The 20,498-nt window shown below is 39.0% G+C and overlaps 1 protein-coding gene across 1 annotated transcript; it reads right to left on the bottom strand.

Annotated features, from left to right (window-relative positions):
* Positions 1 to 920: 920 nt before the first annotated feature.
* On the bottom strand, positions 921 to 20,242 carry LOC140937253 (A disintegrin and metalloproteinase with thrombospondin motifs 6-like). The gene is made up of 24 exons (XM_073386796.1): positions 20,111 to 20,242; positions 19,954 to 20,020; positions 17,648 to 17,976; positions 16,207 to 16,387; positions 15,437 to 15,606; positions 14,293 to 14,376; positions 13,348 to 13,472; positions 12,666 to 12,724; positions 11,785 to 11,890; positions 11,392 to 11,526; positions 10,887 to 11,037; positions 10,324 to 10,425; positions 9,649 to 9,797; positions 9,274 to 9,334; positions 8,322 to 8,433; positions 7,471 to 7,598; positions 6,729 to 6,912; positions 6,073 to 6,159; positions 5,345 to 5,511; positions 4,488 to 4,722; positions 3,637 to 3,763; positions 2,167 to 2,377; positions 1,644 to 1,821; positions 921 to 1,309 (listed from the first exon to the last, which is right to left on the bottom strand). The coding sequence occupies exons 1-23, from the start codon at positions 20,195 to 20,197 to the stop codon at positions 1,645 to 1,647; spliced, it is 3,234 nt and encodes a 1,077-aa protein (XP_073242897.1). The 5' UTR covers positions 20,198 to 20,242; the 3' UTR covers positions 921 to 1,309; position 1,644.
* Between the last annotated feature and the right edge of the window lie 256 nt (positions 20,243 to 20,498).

Genomic DNA, 20,498 nt, shown 5'->3' with positions numbered 1-20,498 from the left:
GCAACATTGTTGGCCAACAACTCCCAACATGGTTGGATGTTATATGTTGCGCCTCAGTTTGCACACCCTGTTGCATTAAGCCTCGACGTGTGTTGTTGGGAGTTGTTGCACAAAGTTTGAAACCGGTCAAACTTTTAGCTACCTGCAAACAGACGCAACAACTCCCAACATTGTTACAGTTGTTGCATCCGCTTGCACGTTTCTTTATGCTCTTAAAAGACGTTATACGTGAGTAAAATAAGTCTAGTTTTACTGACAACATAGCCTCTCGAGGTTTTGAGCCAAATATGTGAAAGGTGAAAGGTTTGTTGAGGTTGGTAACAGAAGAAAGCTTTACAATCTTCCTTAAAAAAAGCCATTATAACGATTGACTAATGGCGCTTTCCATCTATCAGAACTGACCGGCCAGACCATTCCCGTAGTTATGAGAATTTCCATTTCAATCAAAATATTCCAGTCAGATTAGTCAAATCCTAAACAGTAGTCATGCTTTTTCAGCAAAACCTCCTGGGAAAAGTTTATTTCATACTCAAAATGACTGGTCTGGCCGTGGTCCGGCTTTAAGTCAAAAGAATTTTGGGGTAGCTGACAAGTCTCCGAGGCACATGATTTTTACAGAGGGTAAGGATTAGTCACCAGTGACCAAGTACATGTACTTCAAACGCTAAACTTCAAGGAGAATGAGAAAAAGGCTTCGGAAAAAAATATTTTCTCGGTTCGTTGGTGAGGAATTTTTAAGCAATTGCTTTGTTTCGTTGTGTCTTAAGATTCCATCGACCAATCATAGTTAACGCTTGTTCACCCAAACTCCCAGAAACGGTTGTGTAACAAGTGCCATTTCGCTGAAGCTTTCAGAGTGCAGAACATTATTCAAAGGCTCATCTAAGGGAGTATTAAAGACAAAAATGACATCATTATTGAAAACTGAATGAAACCAGTTTTATTGATTTACCAAACTTGTTTACAAAATCATGATGTCCAAAATTACCAAAGGTCATTTTCATTTACACGTAACTAACATAATATGTACATTAATCTTTATGAAACATATGCTATGAAACATATGCTACTCTAATGCACTATGCCTACTGTGCATCTTTTGTTATTCGTTCTGAAATGAATATTTACAGAAAAGTTGCTGATGAAAAAGATAAAGGTTAGTAAACAAAATGTGATTACTTTGAAATTATCTGAGACAAAACTAGTGAAATAAGTAAAATTTCAATCACATAACTTAAGTACGTGTATTTACATGAAGTAGTCTTAACTACTGAATACCCTCTGGAAAGGATCTGGGCGGAAACGTGATCTGAAATTTGAAGCAGACAAAAAAAAATCAGTGTTCCAGCTAAAATACGGTACACAGAGTAACAGAGATTGGCTTACTTCAAAATGACCCAAAATGCTTTCTTTTGAATGTAACCAATTTCCTATGCATCTTGGATCCGAACCCAAGCGTCTCAAAGCATTTCTTTTCAGCATTTTTATTTGGCAAAGAAAACGTCTAGCTTTCACTTTCCCGATACCCTCATATTTTTAGACCCATTTAACGCCAAAAAGAAAATACGAGAGGAAAATCTGGTTCGGGCATGCAGAAAACCTGCCTCTCTCTGTTTTTTCAAAGATACCGCCTTATCCATTACCTTAGTTTTTAGCGTCCAGGTCGTCATTGCATGGATTGTCTGCGTTACAGGTCACGTGAGTAGGAGGCTTGATATCAGTACATTCATTCTCTTCTACAGTCGCAGCCTGGCCTGATGAATTGACTCTAACACATTTCACATCCATGGCCTGGACACCAGCACCGCAAGAAGTTGAACACTGTAAACAGTGTAAGAATATAACAATTGAGAGAAAACAAAATCGTTCAATCAATTTGTGACTGGAATTAGCACTTTGAAAGGCTTCTTTGACTTTCCTGTTTGATAGGCGAAATTTGGATCTTTTCAACTGTGACTAGACAGAAGTTGCTGTCTGCTTCTTGTTTAGTTCATACCACATGTATGCGTACTGAAGATAAATTGGCTAGAGGCCGGATAGATAACTCTCACTCAATAAGTTGTCATAAAGTAAATAAACTTATTAATATGCTTTAAAACACTAATTATCTTGTTTACTCTCAGGTTAAATTGGAAAAACAGAGTTATGCTATGTTATTTGACTTACAGCGCCTGCTCGCACTGTGTACCACTCCGCTGGACAGGGCTGAGTTCCACATTCCTCGTAAGTTACTGGCTTTGGTCCCTTGCAATCACTTTCTTTCACTTCTATCTCCACACTTTGTGAATCTGTGGCACAGAAAACCTCGCGTGACCTAACTCCACGAGTCCCGTCATTGCAGGTTTTAGAACAATCGGTCCATGGACCAAACTCCCACCTACAGGAAAAGATAAAAAGGATCGGAAAGCGTCTCAAAACGTTTTTCATGATATTAAGCAATTATTGGATGAGGTTTTTGTGATATCGGAAATAATCCACTGAACACTTGATTATTTAGGATATCAGATAAACCATATTCTATAATTTATTTATAATACATTGCTAACGACAATCATGCTTTGCTTGCGCAACCTAGACAGGGGGGCACAATGCTTAATAAACTGTAGCTTCTTACCCAATGAGTAGAAATACTATTTTAGATCAAATTGTAGTCTTTTACTGGAGCCGCCTTAAGAGAAAATGCTTTCTACGCTTGGTGCCAGATCCTTTTATCGCTGTGTTTTGCGCGATATTCGATCATTACCTATTTTAAAATGCAAACCTAAGCCCCACCTTTTTCGGACAGGTTAGACTATTGTTATTTTTGATTAATTAATTTAATTAATTATTTTTTCATTCAATTGTATTTTACATTTCATATTTTACATTGTTTATCTATATCATTTGGAATAGATTTTTAACTGAGTGAATTATTGTAAAGCGCTATTGATCATTTCTATTAAAATAGTGCTATATAAGTATTTTAACTATTATTTTTAATTATTATTACAATGTATCATAAAATTAAATCAAAAGAATAAATAAACATATTAATATTCAGTGTTTACACATTGACACAGGGGTTCTTCTTCCACCGTTCTTGACTGCATGGAATTTGGGAAATTTTGTCTTTGAGGAGATAGGAAAACCGGAGTTCCCCGAGAAAAGCTCCTCGGAGCAAGGAAGAAAACCATTAACAAACTCAATCCACGTATGACGTCGCTTCTGCGTTTTGAATCCTGGCCAAAGGTCTCTGAGACGAATCTTACCCCTGCGTCATACTTTCATAAGCAGCAGAGTGTTGATTTTGTGACCGCCTACTCGTCCCTTTTTATTTATCCCTTTCTTAAAAACCAGGGCCACTATCTTTCATATAACAAGGCCAGAAATCTAGCCAAACTGTTTGAGGAACACAATAATATTATTTTTGAACACATTTGGTCTTATATAGCGCTGCAGATCCCCGTATCTACACCGGTTTGTCGATGATTGCATGCGACTGCTATCAAACCCTTCAGTTTATCTCAAGAATACTTTTCATATAGAACAGCTTTGCAAATGGCGATTATATACTACTGAAGAATGAAGTCTTGCTGATGTCATATACTCCAGAGTAAATTCAGTTCTAATATACACTCATTGCATTACCGGCCTCACCTTGCAGGGCATCTCTGGAGATTGCACTTTTTGTACTTGTCCTTAGGCCTCTTTTCCTTACAAAACTGATCTCCAACCGCTGACTCATCGTCGTCACGGACACAGACTGCAATCATCGTTTCCACCCCTGTAAGAAAAGGAACCTTAACACAAAACGTGGAAATTGCTTCTATTTCAGTTTATAAACCTGTTTCGTGTTGAATAAGGTAAATTTGACGAATTTTTATGGAAAAGGCTGATATAAATAGAATTGGTAACTTTCTTTGAAGTTTTTACTGCAAAACGGTTTTATATATTTTCCTTTCTTTAAGTGACTTTGCTATGAGCGCTCAATATCCCCCAGCCTCCGATGTCCTGATATTCATTCACCAATTCACAATGGGAGTAATTGCTCAAGAAGTCATAATCGCTTGCATGGTCTTTCGTATGTTAGCCAGGTTTTTCTGAGATGAAACACAAACAACTGTGATAAACATTGTGAGCGTTCTCATTTTTATATAAACTTGACTTTTCGCATGATAGTCAACATACATTTTCAAAAGTGAACGCTCACAGTATTTATCACCTTTGTTTGTGTTTTATTTCTGATTAAACTACGATGGTCCAAGAACAAAAGTCTTTAAGTTTTTTTGGTTTAAACAACTTGCAGCAACCCACCGTATAATCTGGAGACTTAATTCTTTTGCGAGTAGGTCGCTGTGAGAACGAAGACATTGCGCCGAATAACACTACTTGAGAATATTTTCATTCTGTACAGTTGCAAGCCTATTATTAAAAGGACATTTTTGGAATGTCTTAGAGGTCTTTGAGGACCTGAAATAGAGAGAAGTGTGACGTGACGTTATTCATACCTTCACCACAGGTAACAGAACATCCTTCTGACGTCATAATCCATTTAGTCTTTGTTTTCTCCCGAGCCTGATTTGCTTTTGTGGCGTCACTAAGTTCTTGATTGACTTCCTCAAGTTCTTGAATAAGTTCTGGAAAGTCATCACTGTTTGAAAAGAGGTCCCTTCCAGACTGGGCACCTCCTATCACATACCGGCCAGTCACTTTGTATTTCTTCTGGTCATCATTAGCCTCAAACTGTAGCGAAAGCCGAGAATTGGGTAGGGTAAGTAACACGTAAAGGTCATTGGGATTCATTAAGAGAGGATAATGTCCCATCTCCTTCTCAAAAAACAAACAAACAAACAAACAAACCAACCAACAATCAAATCGCTCATCATCTCTCTAAACTAGTGGTTCCAATTCACTTCATCATTTCATTTACACGTAATGAAGAAAGATGCGTTCGATTTTTGTATTTTGGAATAAGAATACACGACATTTTTTTTTACAGATTTCTTCTGTCGTTATTTCTTGATCACTTGAACGCTATTTTAACAAGACAGGTTTTTAGATTTTTCAATGCAGTGAATACCATGATTTATAGATTCTCCGTTTATTCGTATTCTGGAATACGGTCAATCGAATGGGCCTTAAATAAGAGTCGAGTTTCACCAATCTAACGACTTTCATAAACGTCACGACCCGTATGCTACAACTGCATACACTGGCAAACATACAGGTCTTCTCAGATGAAACATGATTCGTAACATAATTAAACAAAAAGCCTTCAAATGACCCTTTTCCTGGAAAGCAGTGCTACAACAAGGTTCGTCGAGTAACAAGCCTCTAAGATATTTATGATGTATTAATTACTTACCAGTAATGTTAAGCTCTCTGTTAAGGGACCTCGGGCTGTGATGGTCTCCCTTTCGTTTTTCTTACTGAATTTAAAAGTGGTTCCAGCCCCTCTGAAGTTCTTTGGACCGTAATTGGAAAGGTACGAATCGTAATTCAGGATATTGTTCATGTCAGCATCTTCCAACACTTGGAAAAAAAAAATGAAAACACTACGTAAATAGTTCAATTTATTCTTGTTACCCCACACCACCGGAAAATGCCCAGGAGAAAAATGAGAGATTTAACAATTATAATGCATTTCAAGGAAAGGTAATTAAGGAATTGCCTTCCCCTCGGGCGCTGAAATTTGACTTTAGCGTTTGGGATTGCTGTGTTTTCTTTAATTACGAAAATCCCATCCCTGCTATGTACTAGTATATCATCGTCCCCATGGAATATAATACAAGGAAGGTCTCCTCAATTTCTGTTTTACCGCTATTTTCACTACACTGGAATCATTCTTCTCAGTTCCAGGTCATGATTTCTGTCTGCTTATGTCTGCAGAAAAAAAAGATTAATGGCCGCCCGCCAAAAGCTTTCTTTCGTAGGAAAGAAACCTTTTAATTTTTAAGGGCTTCTCTCTGGATTCTCTTCACACACTCCCTTTTTTTGGAATAAACATTCCTCCTTCGTTCGACATTATAATGAGCGCAGGTGCTTCTTGCATGCAACAAAATGTATGGAGCCGATGAAGCCAACCCTACTTACTTAAGTTGTTAACAGAAGCAGTAACTTCTTGGATTTCAATATTTCGAGCTCCTTTAGGAAGAGTCGTTATTGTCTGATAGTAGTCCCCTGTAGAATAAATAAAAAAGGTATTCATCAACTAAAAAGCGCTGAAGCATTGGTAGCGGCATGAAATAGCTGATATCCCTGTAATGTTATACCAGCTTTAAAGAAGATGAGCAGAAAACTATGGGATCTTTGATCTCTATCTCAGTATTTGATTAAGCGCCCAACCTCGAATAAGCGCCCACCTCAGTCGAGTAAGTTCCCACGCTCAGTTAGGAGAAGTTAATAAGCGCCAAGCCTGGAATTGCCTGGAATAAGTGACAACATTTTGTTATTATTTATTGCTTTCTTACAAGACAAATTTACTACTTTCTGCAAAACGTTAAGATTTGATAAGCGTATAGCCTCGAATAAGCGCCCACTTTAAAGGTCCAAAAATTTACCAAGCGCCCAGCGTGCTTAATCGAATAAATACGGAAAAATCCAGTAGTGAGTTAAAGTTTTCAACCTAGTCTAGCGCTAACTGGCCTTCAAATAAGGCCCAGTGAGCCGTGGCTCTCTGTTCTGTAGCTACAGACCGCACCCTGTAGTTGCTGGTGACGAAGAGGAACTGATTCAAACGCCTAACTTACATCCTGGCTTCCGGTTGAACGTGAAGGTCTTTAGTTGGCCGCTGGAGGCTGGTTTAGGCTTGATCGGCCTTGGTGTTATGTTGCCATTGATAGTACCCCCAGAACAGCTAGAACCATCTCCATTACACACTCCACATCTGTCTTTCTTCGCTCTGGAATCAAAGCCGCCGTCACATCCAACGGCCTAGAAGAAAATGGTATATCGCAAAAGTCACAAGGGACACTCTCTGACAAATAGATCTTGTGAAATAGGGTAGCACAGCTGTGACAGCAGCGCCTCCTACTGATGTAGTCGGGGTTCAAATCCAGACGTCGACGTCATATGTGAGTTGAGTTTGTGATTAGTTCTCTCCCTTGCTTCGAGAGGTTTTTCTCCCCGTACACCGGTTTTCACCCCCCCTTCCCCTCACCCCCTAATTAAAAACCAACACTGCCAAATTCTAATTCGATCGGGAACGCATGGAAACATTAAAACGAGTTCTTAAGAACTCGTACGTGTTTCGTGGGTACTAAATTACATTTAATTATAAGGTTTGTGGACTTACAAGTCTTGTTTAAAGAACTAGAGTAAAAACACGTTACCTCTGCAAAGTCTGAAAAATACCCATCATTGTCCCTTATTAGTTCATATTAGCAAGTAACGAGAGAAAATGTCTTTTCTCTCAGACAGGATTCGAACCTATGACCTCCCAAATATTCTATTTTCTAAACTTCCCTAAGCAATTGCAATATTATATTTCACCTTGCATTGTCCATTGACGCAGAATGTCTTGTCAGGTTTATCAGAGCAGGGCGTTCCGTCCTTTACATTTCCAAAAGTTGTGGTGTCTCCATTCGTTGTAGCACAGCTTAGGGTACACTTTGGAGAACCTGAAATAGAGAAACTATAGAGGATAAAATGTGCACTCTAGTCTTTGATCGAATTCTGATAGCACATTTTTTTTATTTCAATGGTCCTCTTTTTCTTCTCTTACTACATTTTTGCTTCGAAAGCTCCAAGTAAAATTACCTTTTTCGGGAAGTTTCATTAAGTCGAACAATAAAAAAGACTATACTACTGGTATCCGAATTAAACAGAAGATGTTCCTTAGTCTTAGGGCTCTTATCAAAAGTCAGATTAACTGGCCAGCCGGACCGGTCATTTTAAGAGGAAGGTGGATTAGCGCAGTTGATTAGTGCACGACCTTCTGTGTGGGAGGTCCCGAGTTCGATTCCCCTGTGTGAGCACAACTGAAATCCTTCTTTCTACCTCTTTCCTTTCCGTGTAGCTTTAAGTTAAGCTTTTAATACCCGTAAAACGGAGTACTGTTGGAGAGAGGGGGGTAAAATGAGAGCATCGTTGGCCTCACGTTTGTTAGCAGATGACTATTTCCAGCAACCGACTTAAAATTAGGACTCTTTACCTTTTTTATATGTCTTTCTCGAAATTTCCTCTAAAACCCATCACTGCCGAGCATATCTGAATAGACGGATCTGGCTGGATAGGTGTGATTAATAGTCTAAGAGCAATATTTTTTACAGCTTGACCGGTCTAACAAATGGAAAGAGTTCTTAAGCCTTGTAGTGGTACCTATACCATTAATATATACAAACCTTGGGCATAATATGGGTCATAAATCCATTTGAATGGTCCTCCTTCAAACTGAACGTGTCTGTTGTTTATGCATTGTCTCATCCTGGGATTCTCGGAGTTTGGAGGGCATTTCTACAGTGTAAATGTCAATTTGAATATACTTCCAATGACAGTTTCCAATAAGAAAGATGTTTGGATAATTGACAACCGAATATTGCATGTATAGACGCCTTGATCAATATTCACTTAGAAGCCTTACCTTGTCAGGACGAATCAGTGCACAAAGGCTCTGGAAATGGCATAATTTTTAGCCCACAACTTTCTCTAATTCTTACAGTCTTCTAAGATCTGGTTTAAAAGAATAGTCCCCAAGAAAGGTGACCCAAGGAAGTCTTGGATCCTGGATTCTTCGCTTTGGATACCTGACTACCGTCATAAGCGGGATTCCAGATTCCTTAAGCTGAATTACTGATTCTAAAGCCCAGGATTCCCGGGTCCACAAGTAAAACTTCCCCGGATTCTGGGATACGGATTACCTTTCATGGGGCGAAAAGTAACTCAGCCTCGTTCCCAGTCGACCTCAGCAATTTCGGATATGACGTCGCGCTCGGTTCCAAGCCTCCTCCACTCACTTGGATAGCGCGAACTAGCCCGGGGAAGAGGCTGAGAGTATTTGGTTGCTAACGATATGGGCTGAAAGCTGTTAGCTGATAAATCACCAAAAATCTAATTGCTGACTGAGATCTCAGCACCTCCATGCACACCCTCTACTCTTTGAAAACCCAATAGAAATGTTAGTATCACTAGCATTCTAGCAATGTTTGTCTAAGGCTGCCCATAGTTACCATATTACGAAATATATAGAAGCTGTAATGGTAAAAAAGTGTGTTCCTCTAAGGTCGGGCTGGTTATGAAGAAAGTCGCCTGAGGCACAAACTAAACTTTGAACTGCAAAGTTAAATTGTAAATTACCTTAGTACAATATGTGTATTCTGCAGCTTTCCCTTCGCACAGTTTTCCTCTGTGTTTTGGCCTGATCAAGTAGAGAAAGAAAGAATCTCTTACTGATCAAAACGTTCTAAAAAGCTCTAATAATAGGTTACCTTGAAAATGCCTGTGAGCCATGCAAGGCACTCAGTTTGGGTTTCTGTAATCATATCATAGTGTTTAAAGAAGAATGATTTGGATAGGAGAGTGATTTAATGAGAAAATTATCTTGAAAATGAAACGAAGGGAAGCTTAAGGCGAAAACACCAACACGGTTTAAAAAAGACAAATTGATGCAGAAACTGTGATGTAGTTATGTGAATAACTGAATTGTTTTTTTTTTCTTATGAAATAACTTACGCAGGATTGTTACACTTGCGCATTCTCTTCTTAAGTCCTCCTCCACAGCGCGGGTAACATGCGCTCCACCTTCCCCAGGCTCCCCAGTTACCATCCACATCCTGGTAACCTGTTTTCCCTTCAGGGAGGCATTTTCCCCGGCTACACACCTATGAGATAACAGATTGAGCCTCAGTAATTATGGTCCTGAAACCATATGAATTAACTCAGTAAATATTTCAAAAACAAAATAACATCCTCGAAAAAACTTCGCGACACTCACTAATTTTTGACGCTGCGCTTAGAAATATTTGACAAGTCAATGCTACTTATTTAAGGGCTAAGTTAAAAATTTTGTCTGCGCAGTATTTTCTTTTTGTGTTGTTTCTATTTATTTTGAGTAAATTGACATGTTGGACATATCTTTTAGTAAATTGAAATCTCAATGCGTTTGAAACCGGAGGCTTGTTTTCTCTCTTTGAGGGATGTTCTGTAGTGATCTTCGGAGCGGAGTCTCGTTTTGATTTAAAGCCATTTCGCGTCTTGCGCAGCCTCAGGATAAGCAAAATAAGCAAAATACACTTGAATACTATCGAGCTCATTGCCTTTAGGTATTATTTTTGTCCTACGTGTGAATTTGCCTTCATTTTATTTCGCGGTTTCGTTAACAGAAGTGGATTAAAGAAGGATCGGTACCATGTCATCGTTGAGACCACATATTGTTCCATCTGCGGCTGGTTCGTCATTGGACTCACAATACCCGTCAGGTTTTAGACAGTGTAAGGTGACGCACATTTTCTGTAGTGAGGAAGATCAACATCCAGAAAAATAATAAACAAACTGAATAAAGTTTAGCCGCACCTGGGATAACATACTGACATAACAAGTATTCCACTAAATAAATGCGAATGGTAGAAGGAAACGTCCTACTTAAGGTGCCAGATTAAGCAAATTTCATAAGTAATAAACCCGCGTTTGTCAGTTTATTATTTATCAACTGCTCAAGTTAAAAACTCAGCTGCGAGGATCTTTTATCGATTCAAAGATGTAACTAGTTTTAAGTATGTTCCACTACAATGTCTCACAGAAATTAATTACTCAACCGGGTTTTACGCTTTTGTTCTTGATGTACATAAGAGTGCGAAGCTAACTTCCCCATTTTTACTCATATTGTACAATCAAATTTCCAGTTATGCCGAGATCACCTGTTGTCTTGTTCATGTAACTTATAAAACTTGTCCTTCTCCCTCTCACCTCACCTTTTTATATTCCGGCATTTGACAAACACTTGAACCAGCACCAAATATGCGCACACATTGGTCATCCCCGTTGTAGAGTTTTCCCGGCAGCCCTTGAGGGATTGAGACTTTGTGGTCGCTGCTGTCATTCAGGCATTTAGACTGAGCAGTCCTGCGCAAAGGTAAATTCAGTTCAAAGCATTACTGCAAGGGATAATAGTAACATACAGTTAAATATACGTTGCCTGTGTTTTTGTTATCCGTTAGAGTTGAAAGTCGCTTGGCATTCAAGAGTGAATGGATTAAAGTCGGAAGCAAAAGTACAGGTAAAATCAGGCATGATATATAAAAAATAGTCACGAAGGACAATTATTTTATATATATATTTATTTTTTCACTGAAATAAGCACCCATTTATGTCCAGGAGGTTAGAGAAATCTATTCAGAGTAAAGTTTACCCAAGGAAACAACAGTAAGTCTTGGTTATTCAAGTAGAAGTGCTATTCATATGTAAACTTAAACTTACTGCAAAAAGTTTGTGATATAATTCCGGCTACAGGGTGACCAATCAAATGCTGTGATTTTACCGCTGGCCCTAGTTGCCATGATGTAAACACCATCCCTACACTTGTTACCTTCAGCATCATGTTCAGCCCCCAAACTGTAAAAAAACAAAAAATATACGATTATTGGAGATAATCTGACTCCAGAAAGACGACGAAAATGTTTGTCCAACGGTGTTGAAGGAAATGATTTGGACAAGTTGGGGAAAAATTTTGGTGGGGGACAGCCACTAACTGAGAAGTTCCTCGCCCCATTCTTCTCGGCGCTGGCGGCTCCCCTGCCAAAATTTATCTCAAACTCGCACGAGTGAGCATGATTGCAGGGTAGGAAATGATCAATTGCTCATCATTCTTACTTATGAGCTGTCTCATGAGCCAGAGTGAATGCAGTTCCCAATCCAGTATCTTTGTTGAGGGTGCAGCTTGTGTCCCTCTGACACATTCCCTTCAAGTCAGCCAAGCCTAAACAACGTAACACAAAAAAGAAAAATTACTTGCTACATGTAGTAGTATTCAGGTTAGGATATATTGTTCCAAGATATATTGCAGTTTGCAACAGCAGAAGTACTTGAAAAACATTTTTCTTTTTCTGGACAGGGAACAGGATGAGACAAGAGGAAAAGGCGTAAAAAGAAGGGCGTAAAAGTATGATATTTATCAGCACTTTTGAGCGATTGAACGTGAAACTACCGAGAGAGATATCCAGTTCAACCCCGTGCGCTGTAAACTCGTCCTCGCTGCCTCCCTTCGTTTTAATCAGTTGGTTCATTGATACCCGGTGGACTACTTATCCAATCTGATACCTTTTGCTTGGGTTTAATTATTACACTGGATGTAAACGCTTGTTGCCGTTCTATAAGATTAATGGCCAAAAGTTTTGACTTCGCCCATAAATGATTCAATACTGTAGACTGCAAAGCGGTCGTACTTTTGATCTGGTCATTATACTCATGTACTCGGCATCCGAGCTTTTTTCGTGGTAAAAGGTTCACGCGTGGGAAACCACACGTCTTGCGAGTAGCGATCTAAATTTTGACAGAAAATATGATGTCTTGATGTGAAGGGAAATGAAAGAATCAAATAAAGTAATAAAATCCATAGCAGCTCAAACTAGCTAAGCGCTAATCGTTTGCGCAATACCAAGACAGAAAAATTCCGCAGTTTTTCAGTTAACAGCCAGATGTAGTTTTCCTTTTATAAAGTGAAGGGCTTGATGTTAAATTGACAGATGACTTACCTAGTATAGTTCCACAATCTGCTGCCTGCCCGTTACCTTTGCCTCTACAAAAATTTAACCTACAGAAGAAGAATTTTTTTACTTAGCCTCAAATAAATGATCTGAGCCTCTAGCCTCCCACGCGAGCGTTTTTATGAGAGCTCGTACCTCGTCCCTCCCCACAAAAGAACGAAATACGAGCTCCCCTAAAAACGCTTGCGATAGACACCTGTATATGATGGACCGTTTCGTTTATCCCGACGAAAAGCTCATTTGTTTTGTCTAAAATTAACCTGGTTAATACGGACACTGGTTAATACAGATCTGAATTATGACGGGACTCAGTGCATCGCAGATTGTCAAGGTTCAGTCAAGGAAAGACTGAGAACGTAAGGCTGAGCAGATTGCCGAAAATCCCTTCAATGCTAACATATTGGAATTGACGTCAATTTGGACATACAGCTCATGAACAACACGGCTTTTTAAATTAGCTGATATTGGTGAATCAATCGATTACTCTGTCCAACCGGAAGCTAACCCGAGCATAATCTCACAGATATATTTGCGAGCTGCCAAATAAAATTCCACTGCAGTGCTTGGTGCTAGCTAGAGTATACTAAATACTAGAATACCTCTCCCTGATTGGAAACCTCTTCTTTCCTAAAATTCAGTTTGCAAGAATTAAGATAAAGTTGCATCTTACTTGGAAAAAAGGGCAGCATGGTCGAAGTGCTTTGGGTTTTTGTCATCTGCCTCATTTTGCCCTGTGGTCCATTTACAGAAACTTGACAGAGTACTAGCTGCATGCGTGTTTATCTCAAGGTTGTTCTAGAGAAAGACAAATAAATCAAAACAGAATTTATGAGTTTAAGGACTGCCTTCTAAGATCTCGGAAATTAAGACCACCCCGTATGTTTTAAAATCGTCAATCGAAGTCCCGCTGTGTGATCCGTGGTGGTGTAGAAGGCAAACTCGTCCCCAGGGCTTTTCTTTTTCCTTAGGAAATGGAAGGGGGAAATTCCTGGGGACTGGGTTGTGTAGAAGGCTATAAGCGACGCTACTCAGTAATTTTTCTGTGGGCTTGGTGGAGTATATCTACCCAATCTTCAATATCAGATGTACTGTTGAAGACAGGAAATACATATAAAATTCTGACGCTACAACGGCAGTAATTAACAAACAATTCGTGAACTTTTCTCCTACAACAGTGAGCTTGTTCACCGTTCAAGGCCTAGCTCTAGATCTCATTATTCCGCACGGCCTATGCGTTTTGGTCCACGTGGTCCAAGTCTCGGATACGTCACCGAAATACATTAACCGAGAAGGCCAGGGACGACGCCGTATAGGGACTAGGAAAGTTCACTGTACATTTGCGCGTGGTTGCTGATCATGGTCCAGTCCCAGATGCAGGTGGGGTAACAAATACTACCTGACGTTTTTGTGTTCAGTTATGTAGACCCTTGCGAACGTCTGGATAAAACAAATCAATAAAAATGCCCAACAAAACGATTCTGAAAGCCTTGTTTCACAGTTCCGAAGTCAAAGCAGCATTCACCCTAAATTGTTATACTAATAATTTCTCTCTTCCCTGACACCTTCATTCATTTGAAAAATTTTTCTTTCCCAGTCTATATTTTTCAAGACCTACCATGTCTTGTTGGAGAATCAGTAGTTTTTGGATAATGTACTTGATATCTGCTCCAATAGAAGCATCTGATAGTAATCCATGCGCCTGAAGAAAAAAAAAGGTAATGAGTCATTCTGAATATCCTCATTAATTAGATCTGCGAAAAATGGCTCTTGGTTTGTGACATTGAGGGCATTTAATGATCTATGTCATATCGGCAGCGAGTGTGTCGCACATTTCGACAGGCTTAAGAATTGTGTCGGGTTTGGTATGTTATATTGAAAAAGACCTCATAATGTCAAATTTTTCCTTAAACTATATGAATATGTTACTTCAAGGGACCGTTAAATGGACTCATTGCTATCTATAGCCCGATAAAGGCGCATGGGAATGTTGGGCAAAATTCCATCCAAATCTGAGTAATATTTGATCAAAGTTCGAAAGGCATGTTTGCTTATCAAAATCAGTTACTAGACTGAACATGCGCACGCCCTACACTTGTTGCCAAAACTGTCCAAACGTTACCAGTGTGATGCAACCTCGTCAACTGCAACAAAGTTTTAGATGATCTTGGATAAAACGTTTGAAATTAAAACAGATTTAATCCCACCCAACACTGTCTAGCAAGGTGATCAAACAGATCTAATAAATTTCGTCCAAAATGTTCAATTCAATGAAGTTGGTCAAACGTGATCGTTTCGTTTGAATAGGGCCTATATCATCTCTCAGGGCCACCCAACGAGAATATAGTTCAAAACCACTAATTAAAACATCAGCATTGTTAAACATATTTTAGTCTTTAAACGGTAGATAAAGGCATATTTTATCTCTTAAAAGTGTTTCATCTGTTCGGATTTCGTAGCTGAAAGTCTAGCGAAAAAGCAAAACTTACCTTTTCGAAAATTTCAGCCAGAAAAAAGGCTCCCGAAAATTCTAGGTGACCTTTTTAGGGTAAAAATCAGTTAAAAATGGGCAACTATACCATTTTTTAGATGTTCGAAAATCGTAGGAGAGGCAGGCAAGCAAGAAATTTGACAACAAATGTTCCGAAAATTCTAGATCTCAAATCGTCTTCCGAACAGTTATTTTCCGAAAATTGACGTTGGGTGCTCCTGATCTCTTGATACATTTGTAAATGTTTGCATGGCTAGGTTATGGGTCATACCATGTTGACAATAGTGGGAACGTATTTCTTTATCTGATTGATTCCATAAAACTTCGTCATGATTTTCTCTACGACAATCAAGGATTCAATGGTTCGTTTGCGGTTCAATGATGAACGAGGATAATTCATGTGTGATTCGCTTTCGTCGGACTGCTGAAGTGTTGAGTGCCCTGAAAATTTGAAGCAAAGAAAAGAAGCAAGTTGTGCACAAACAATGAAGGGCTTTGCTAGTTATCATCGCCGAATGGGAACGTAAATTAATTGTGCTTAAGTAGGATTTATCGTTAATATACAGCGACAATTGCGACTTACTTCATATGGCTATTTTCCTGATGACAATCTGTACCCGGACGGTAGGGGCTATGTTTTAAAATTTTAACCTATTAGCAATATTAAACCCAGTTTCCCGCGTTTTTATTTGCTGTACGCTCTATGCGAACTGTTAATTGGTCAGTTAGCTTATAACTGTTAGTATGGCCTTGCCAGATCAGTCATACATGCGGTGCTTTAAACAACTTAACAAAGAGATGATTTAGTTGACCTGTTAACTTGAAATTCCCGATGAAGGCCACTTAGTTCTCTAATGAAATATTGTTTTTTTGAAAAAATTAGGAAAAATGATGTCCAACGAGCAAAATCTTTTTCAAGGCATGCAAAAAGCTTTCAGCCAATTAACTGTTTAACTGCATCGGACACTTACTCGAGTTGTTCATAAGTCAAAGCCTCCAACTTGCTCAAGAGAATGAATGTTTTAATTATTCAAAAAATACCTTGTACTCCACACCAGCCGGCAGATCTTTTCTCGTCTTGCATGGCCCTTCTGAGAGTCTTTTGTGGGGTTAAGGATCTTTTATGGATCACGTGGGCTCGTGTTTTGTTTTTCTCCAGTCCTAGTCGGTCAGGCAGTGGATGTACCATCAAAACGTCCTCTGGAGTGCGAATTAATCCTTGCTGCGTGTATTCATTGTTATAAAAACAGACAGAAAAGAAAAATTGAGAAAAAAATTCTTCCAGAATTATTTCTATATCAGTTGAAATTACCGTATTTATTCGAATAAGCGCCCAACCTCGAATTAGCGCCCACTTGAAATAAGCGCCCAGCCTCGAATAAGCGCCCACCCCCACCCGAACCCCTCTTCATCCTCCCAACCCCCGCAAAAATATTGATAAGTACTCAAGAGACTTCCCCAAAGGCGGAGTTTTCTTCAGAGTTTTTTTACAGAAACCTTGCTTTGTTACATCTTCGCGTTTTGTTACTACCATTTATTGTTTTGTTGCGAAATAAACATACTACACTTGCTGAAAATGGTGAAAATTAAAGACGGAATCCACCAGGCAATCGACTTATTTTAACTATCAGTGGACAAAAACCTTGTACCAGAATAATTTACCTCTTGCACATAAAATTTCCAGAATTTTCCCTTTGTTTTCACAATTTTTGTGAAATTTGACATTAATTTTCTCGGACTCCCATGAGAAATTTTCTTTGGTGTTATTACAGATGACTAGTTACATCTCTAGCCCTTGAAAAATTCAAAAGAGAATGCAATATTCTTTAAATTATTCTGGTACAAGATTTTTGTCCTCTCAGAAATAAAATTACTCAGTTTCCTTGTGGATTCCGTCTTAATAAGCGCCCATCCTTAAATAAGGGCCCACTCTCAAGGTCCAAAAATTTAATAAGCGCCCAGGGCGGTTAATTGAATAAATACGGTAAACTTTTACGTCCATTCTTATCTGGCTTCCTAGTCAGCTCCTATTTATTTACGTTCTTTTTTCCATTTGAATTTGTATAGAATACTTTGTGTTGGAAACTTCAGAAAAGCCGTTATCCTTGTGCACCGGTCCTGAGTGAGCCGAGGGGACTCCTATATGGGATGTTCGTCGTCTTGATGAAAGGTAGAAATTGCAGATTAATTTGGGAATCACTTCAGTCGTTCAGGAAAAAAAAAGGATGCACGTTTCTCGACATTAGGAATTTTTAATCAGGGAACGCATGACCGTGACAAATCCGTGAGAGATGCAGCCATTACAACATTTCTAATACGAAACTAGTAAATTATCGCGGTTTTAATCTCCTGGGACTTGCGCATTATTTTTTAGGGCATGGTAGGCGTCAACCGGTTGCGGTTGTTTTACGGAGAAATCAGGGCATTGTATTAAACTCCTCTCAACCCACATCTCTCGATATATTAACGACATATAGCTTACCAGTCCATCGCAGTTGCTAAGTGCTACTTTGTTTCTTTTTCCTTCAGGAGAAATTAGCTGCCCAATGTAATGGCAGTGTTCAATGTCATAATGAAATTCTGAGCTGTTTCCTCGAATCTCTACCTCAAAATCGGACGAGAATAACTGATGATTCAGTGTGACCTTCAAGTGGAAATCTTGCCCAAAAGCTGAGAGTTTAAAGTATACAGGCTCTTGGACAGAACTTCCTACATCTCTCTTTCGACGAGCATTGCCATTTGCTAGGTCACGTGATAAGAACCTGCCGCTTTCATCAACTTGAACAGGATGAGATATGTCGTACTCTGGAACTGTGTGTAAAACATACCAACAAGGAAAAATGAGATGTTTTTAAAAAGCCCTTGGTGCTGTCAGTATAGCAGGCAAATAAACAAACCAACTGACAGCAAGAGGTTATATATATGGGGTCCTGTTGATAGCTAGAAGCAGGCAATTTTTTTGGCTTGTGAAGGCACGAAAATGCACGCGGTTTGCCAGGCTATTTAAAGTCAAGGGGACGAGTAGAAGTACTTTAGTAGGTTTAATCTCTGAGAGGAAAAAAGTCGCCTTGTTAGCAAGTCTAGCAGACAAGCAAAGAAAAGTCGAAAGCGTTTTTAGGAGATGAAAATAGCTATCCTTTTTCAGACATCACTCGTTCCTGATAGGTCAGTCAAAAAGCGGGAAAACGCACAAAGCTTCGATTTGGTGGATGCGCGAATGAAAGCAATTGGTGGTGGAATATCTAGGGCCCCGTCCACAAGTATCCGGATACTTTTGAATCCACAAATTTCTTTTTGCGGATTCAAAAATTTCCACGCCCACACGTTCAAATCGAATTTGTCCACCCACGCTCACTCTCAGTTCGTCAGCTAATTTGAAAAGTGATCTTCTGCTGATGCGAAAGTTTTCTCGCCATCATTCTCCGGCTGACATGGAAAAAAGCCTCAGAATGTCGAGCAGCCGATCGGGAATAACTAAAAGTACAGGAATGCACACACGTTTATAAGACATGAAACTGAATTCCATGAAGTATTAAAGAAGCAATTATTGCGCTTGGCACCATCACGGTAAGGAACTGGGCCAGATCTTGTTACGTCCCTGGATAAGAAACTACCCGGGATTGGCGTCTACACGGTTCCGGTTTCATAGAATAATTAAAAATTTCCACTCTGGAGCGGAGATGGATTAAAAACATTGCGGATTCGTATACCGGACTCACCTGATGGCGTGTGGACGGAAGCCCAATCCACAAAGAGAAAGTTGCGTATTAAAAAATATCCGTGTGTATGTGGACGGGGCTTAGGTAGCAATTTTCCAGTGTCTGATACCTTGTCTGGAATGTTTGTTGGATCATGGAAAAATGATAAAACAAGCTGTTGACAATTCATAGCAGCAGGAGTTCATACCAGAAACAAACAGACCTGAACAAATCTTGATTTGTTTACTATTTTCATTTCATGAGGCGTATAATTGCATAAGAAGATATCAAGCTTTATTGCATGCACGCCTCAATGCGTTATTTTAAATTTGTGATTAAACTAAAATACCTAGGATCATACTATTTCAAAACCTTAACGGTATTTGTCGGGCCTACAAAACTACCTTAGGCTATGAAAGGAAGCTACATCTTTTTTGTTAAAAAATTCGTCAAACTGCGACCCTTAAATTAAAGCAAGGGTTCATGTCGTTGATGCTTATGTGTTTTTTCAGTGTTTTAGGCATTAACCCCACACATTTTATTTCCAGGATTGAAAAATGGACAAGAGCCAACTGCTACGAAGTCTGATCTTCCAAAAATCGTGTCGAATGACCCCTAGTTGACTTATGTTATTTGTATTCTAAGCTTATTGTAAGAAGTGCTCAAACATATAAATAACTTTTATGTCCGTCATTGCTTTTTATATGAATGAATAATTTACCGATTCTAGATTTGACCGTTAACTGAATTTCGAATAACAAAACAAAACAGCATAAACAATACGAGTCTCTATTTTGGAATGAACGATAGAGTTGGGATGCAATGGAAAAATGAGCTTATCCCAGTTTCTAAGATAGCTTTCTTCTTAAATCTAAAGGAAAAATAGTTCTGATCATCAGCTTGACCGGAGAAATACTCGAAAGTCGGATAGCTTTTCCTATTTAACTTATTGTCCAAACCGGTACAAATAAGCTATAAAGACATTATTATTTTTCTATTGAACTGTAAACGAAAACTCCAAAATTCATTTCGATGCATCCCAGAGTAGCTTTATAGCTTAGCATAGCTTTAATTGAAATCATTTTCTTACCATACTCTGGAAATGGGTGGCCAAAAATCAACTCTCTCTCGTCGTCGGTTAACAAATGGTGGATTTCCTAGGTACAGAAAAAATGGCTAGTTTGTAAACATGAAATCATGAAATAGTTAAAAGCTATCCTTTACAATATTAAAAATAAATATTTTACCTGATATGATCTAGCCCAAGAGTAGCCAATGTAAAAAATTAAGAGGATCGAAACTATAGAAACCGCAGGCCGACTTAAACTCTTCATCGTGTAAGTGAGACCGAGCTAACTTTGTTCTTGACTGAGTTAAGTCGCAAATGATATTCCGTGAGATGGGTGCCGTTTCTTATACAGACAGGCGTAAAGGTTCTGGAAGCAGCCCGCTGTGTTGTCTGAGCCAATGTGCTCAGGTTTTTAGTTTTCTCGGATGGCTGAGTTCTCATTGTCTGCCTCTAATTTATCTCCCTAAAAAGCGCGCATCTTTTAAACGGTTCAAAACGTTCCTGAAAATTGGCGTCGCTGCTTTAGCTCACTATTGACTTATTGAGCTGAAACGGTCTGATGCTTC

Source organism: Porites lutea, chromosome 5 (genome assembly GCF_958299795.1).
Source record: "Porites lutea chromosome 5, jaPorLute2.1, whole genome shotgun sequence".
NCBI lineage: Eukaryota > Metazoa > Cnidaria > Anthozoa > Scleractinia > Poritidae > Porites > Porites lutea.
This window is presented reverse-complemented; position numbering and strand designations above follow the sequence as displayed.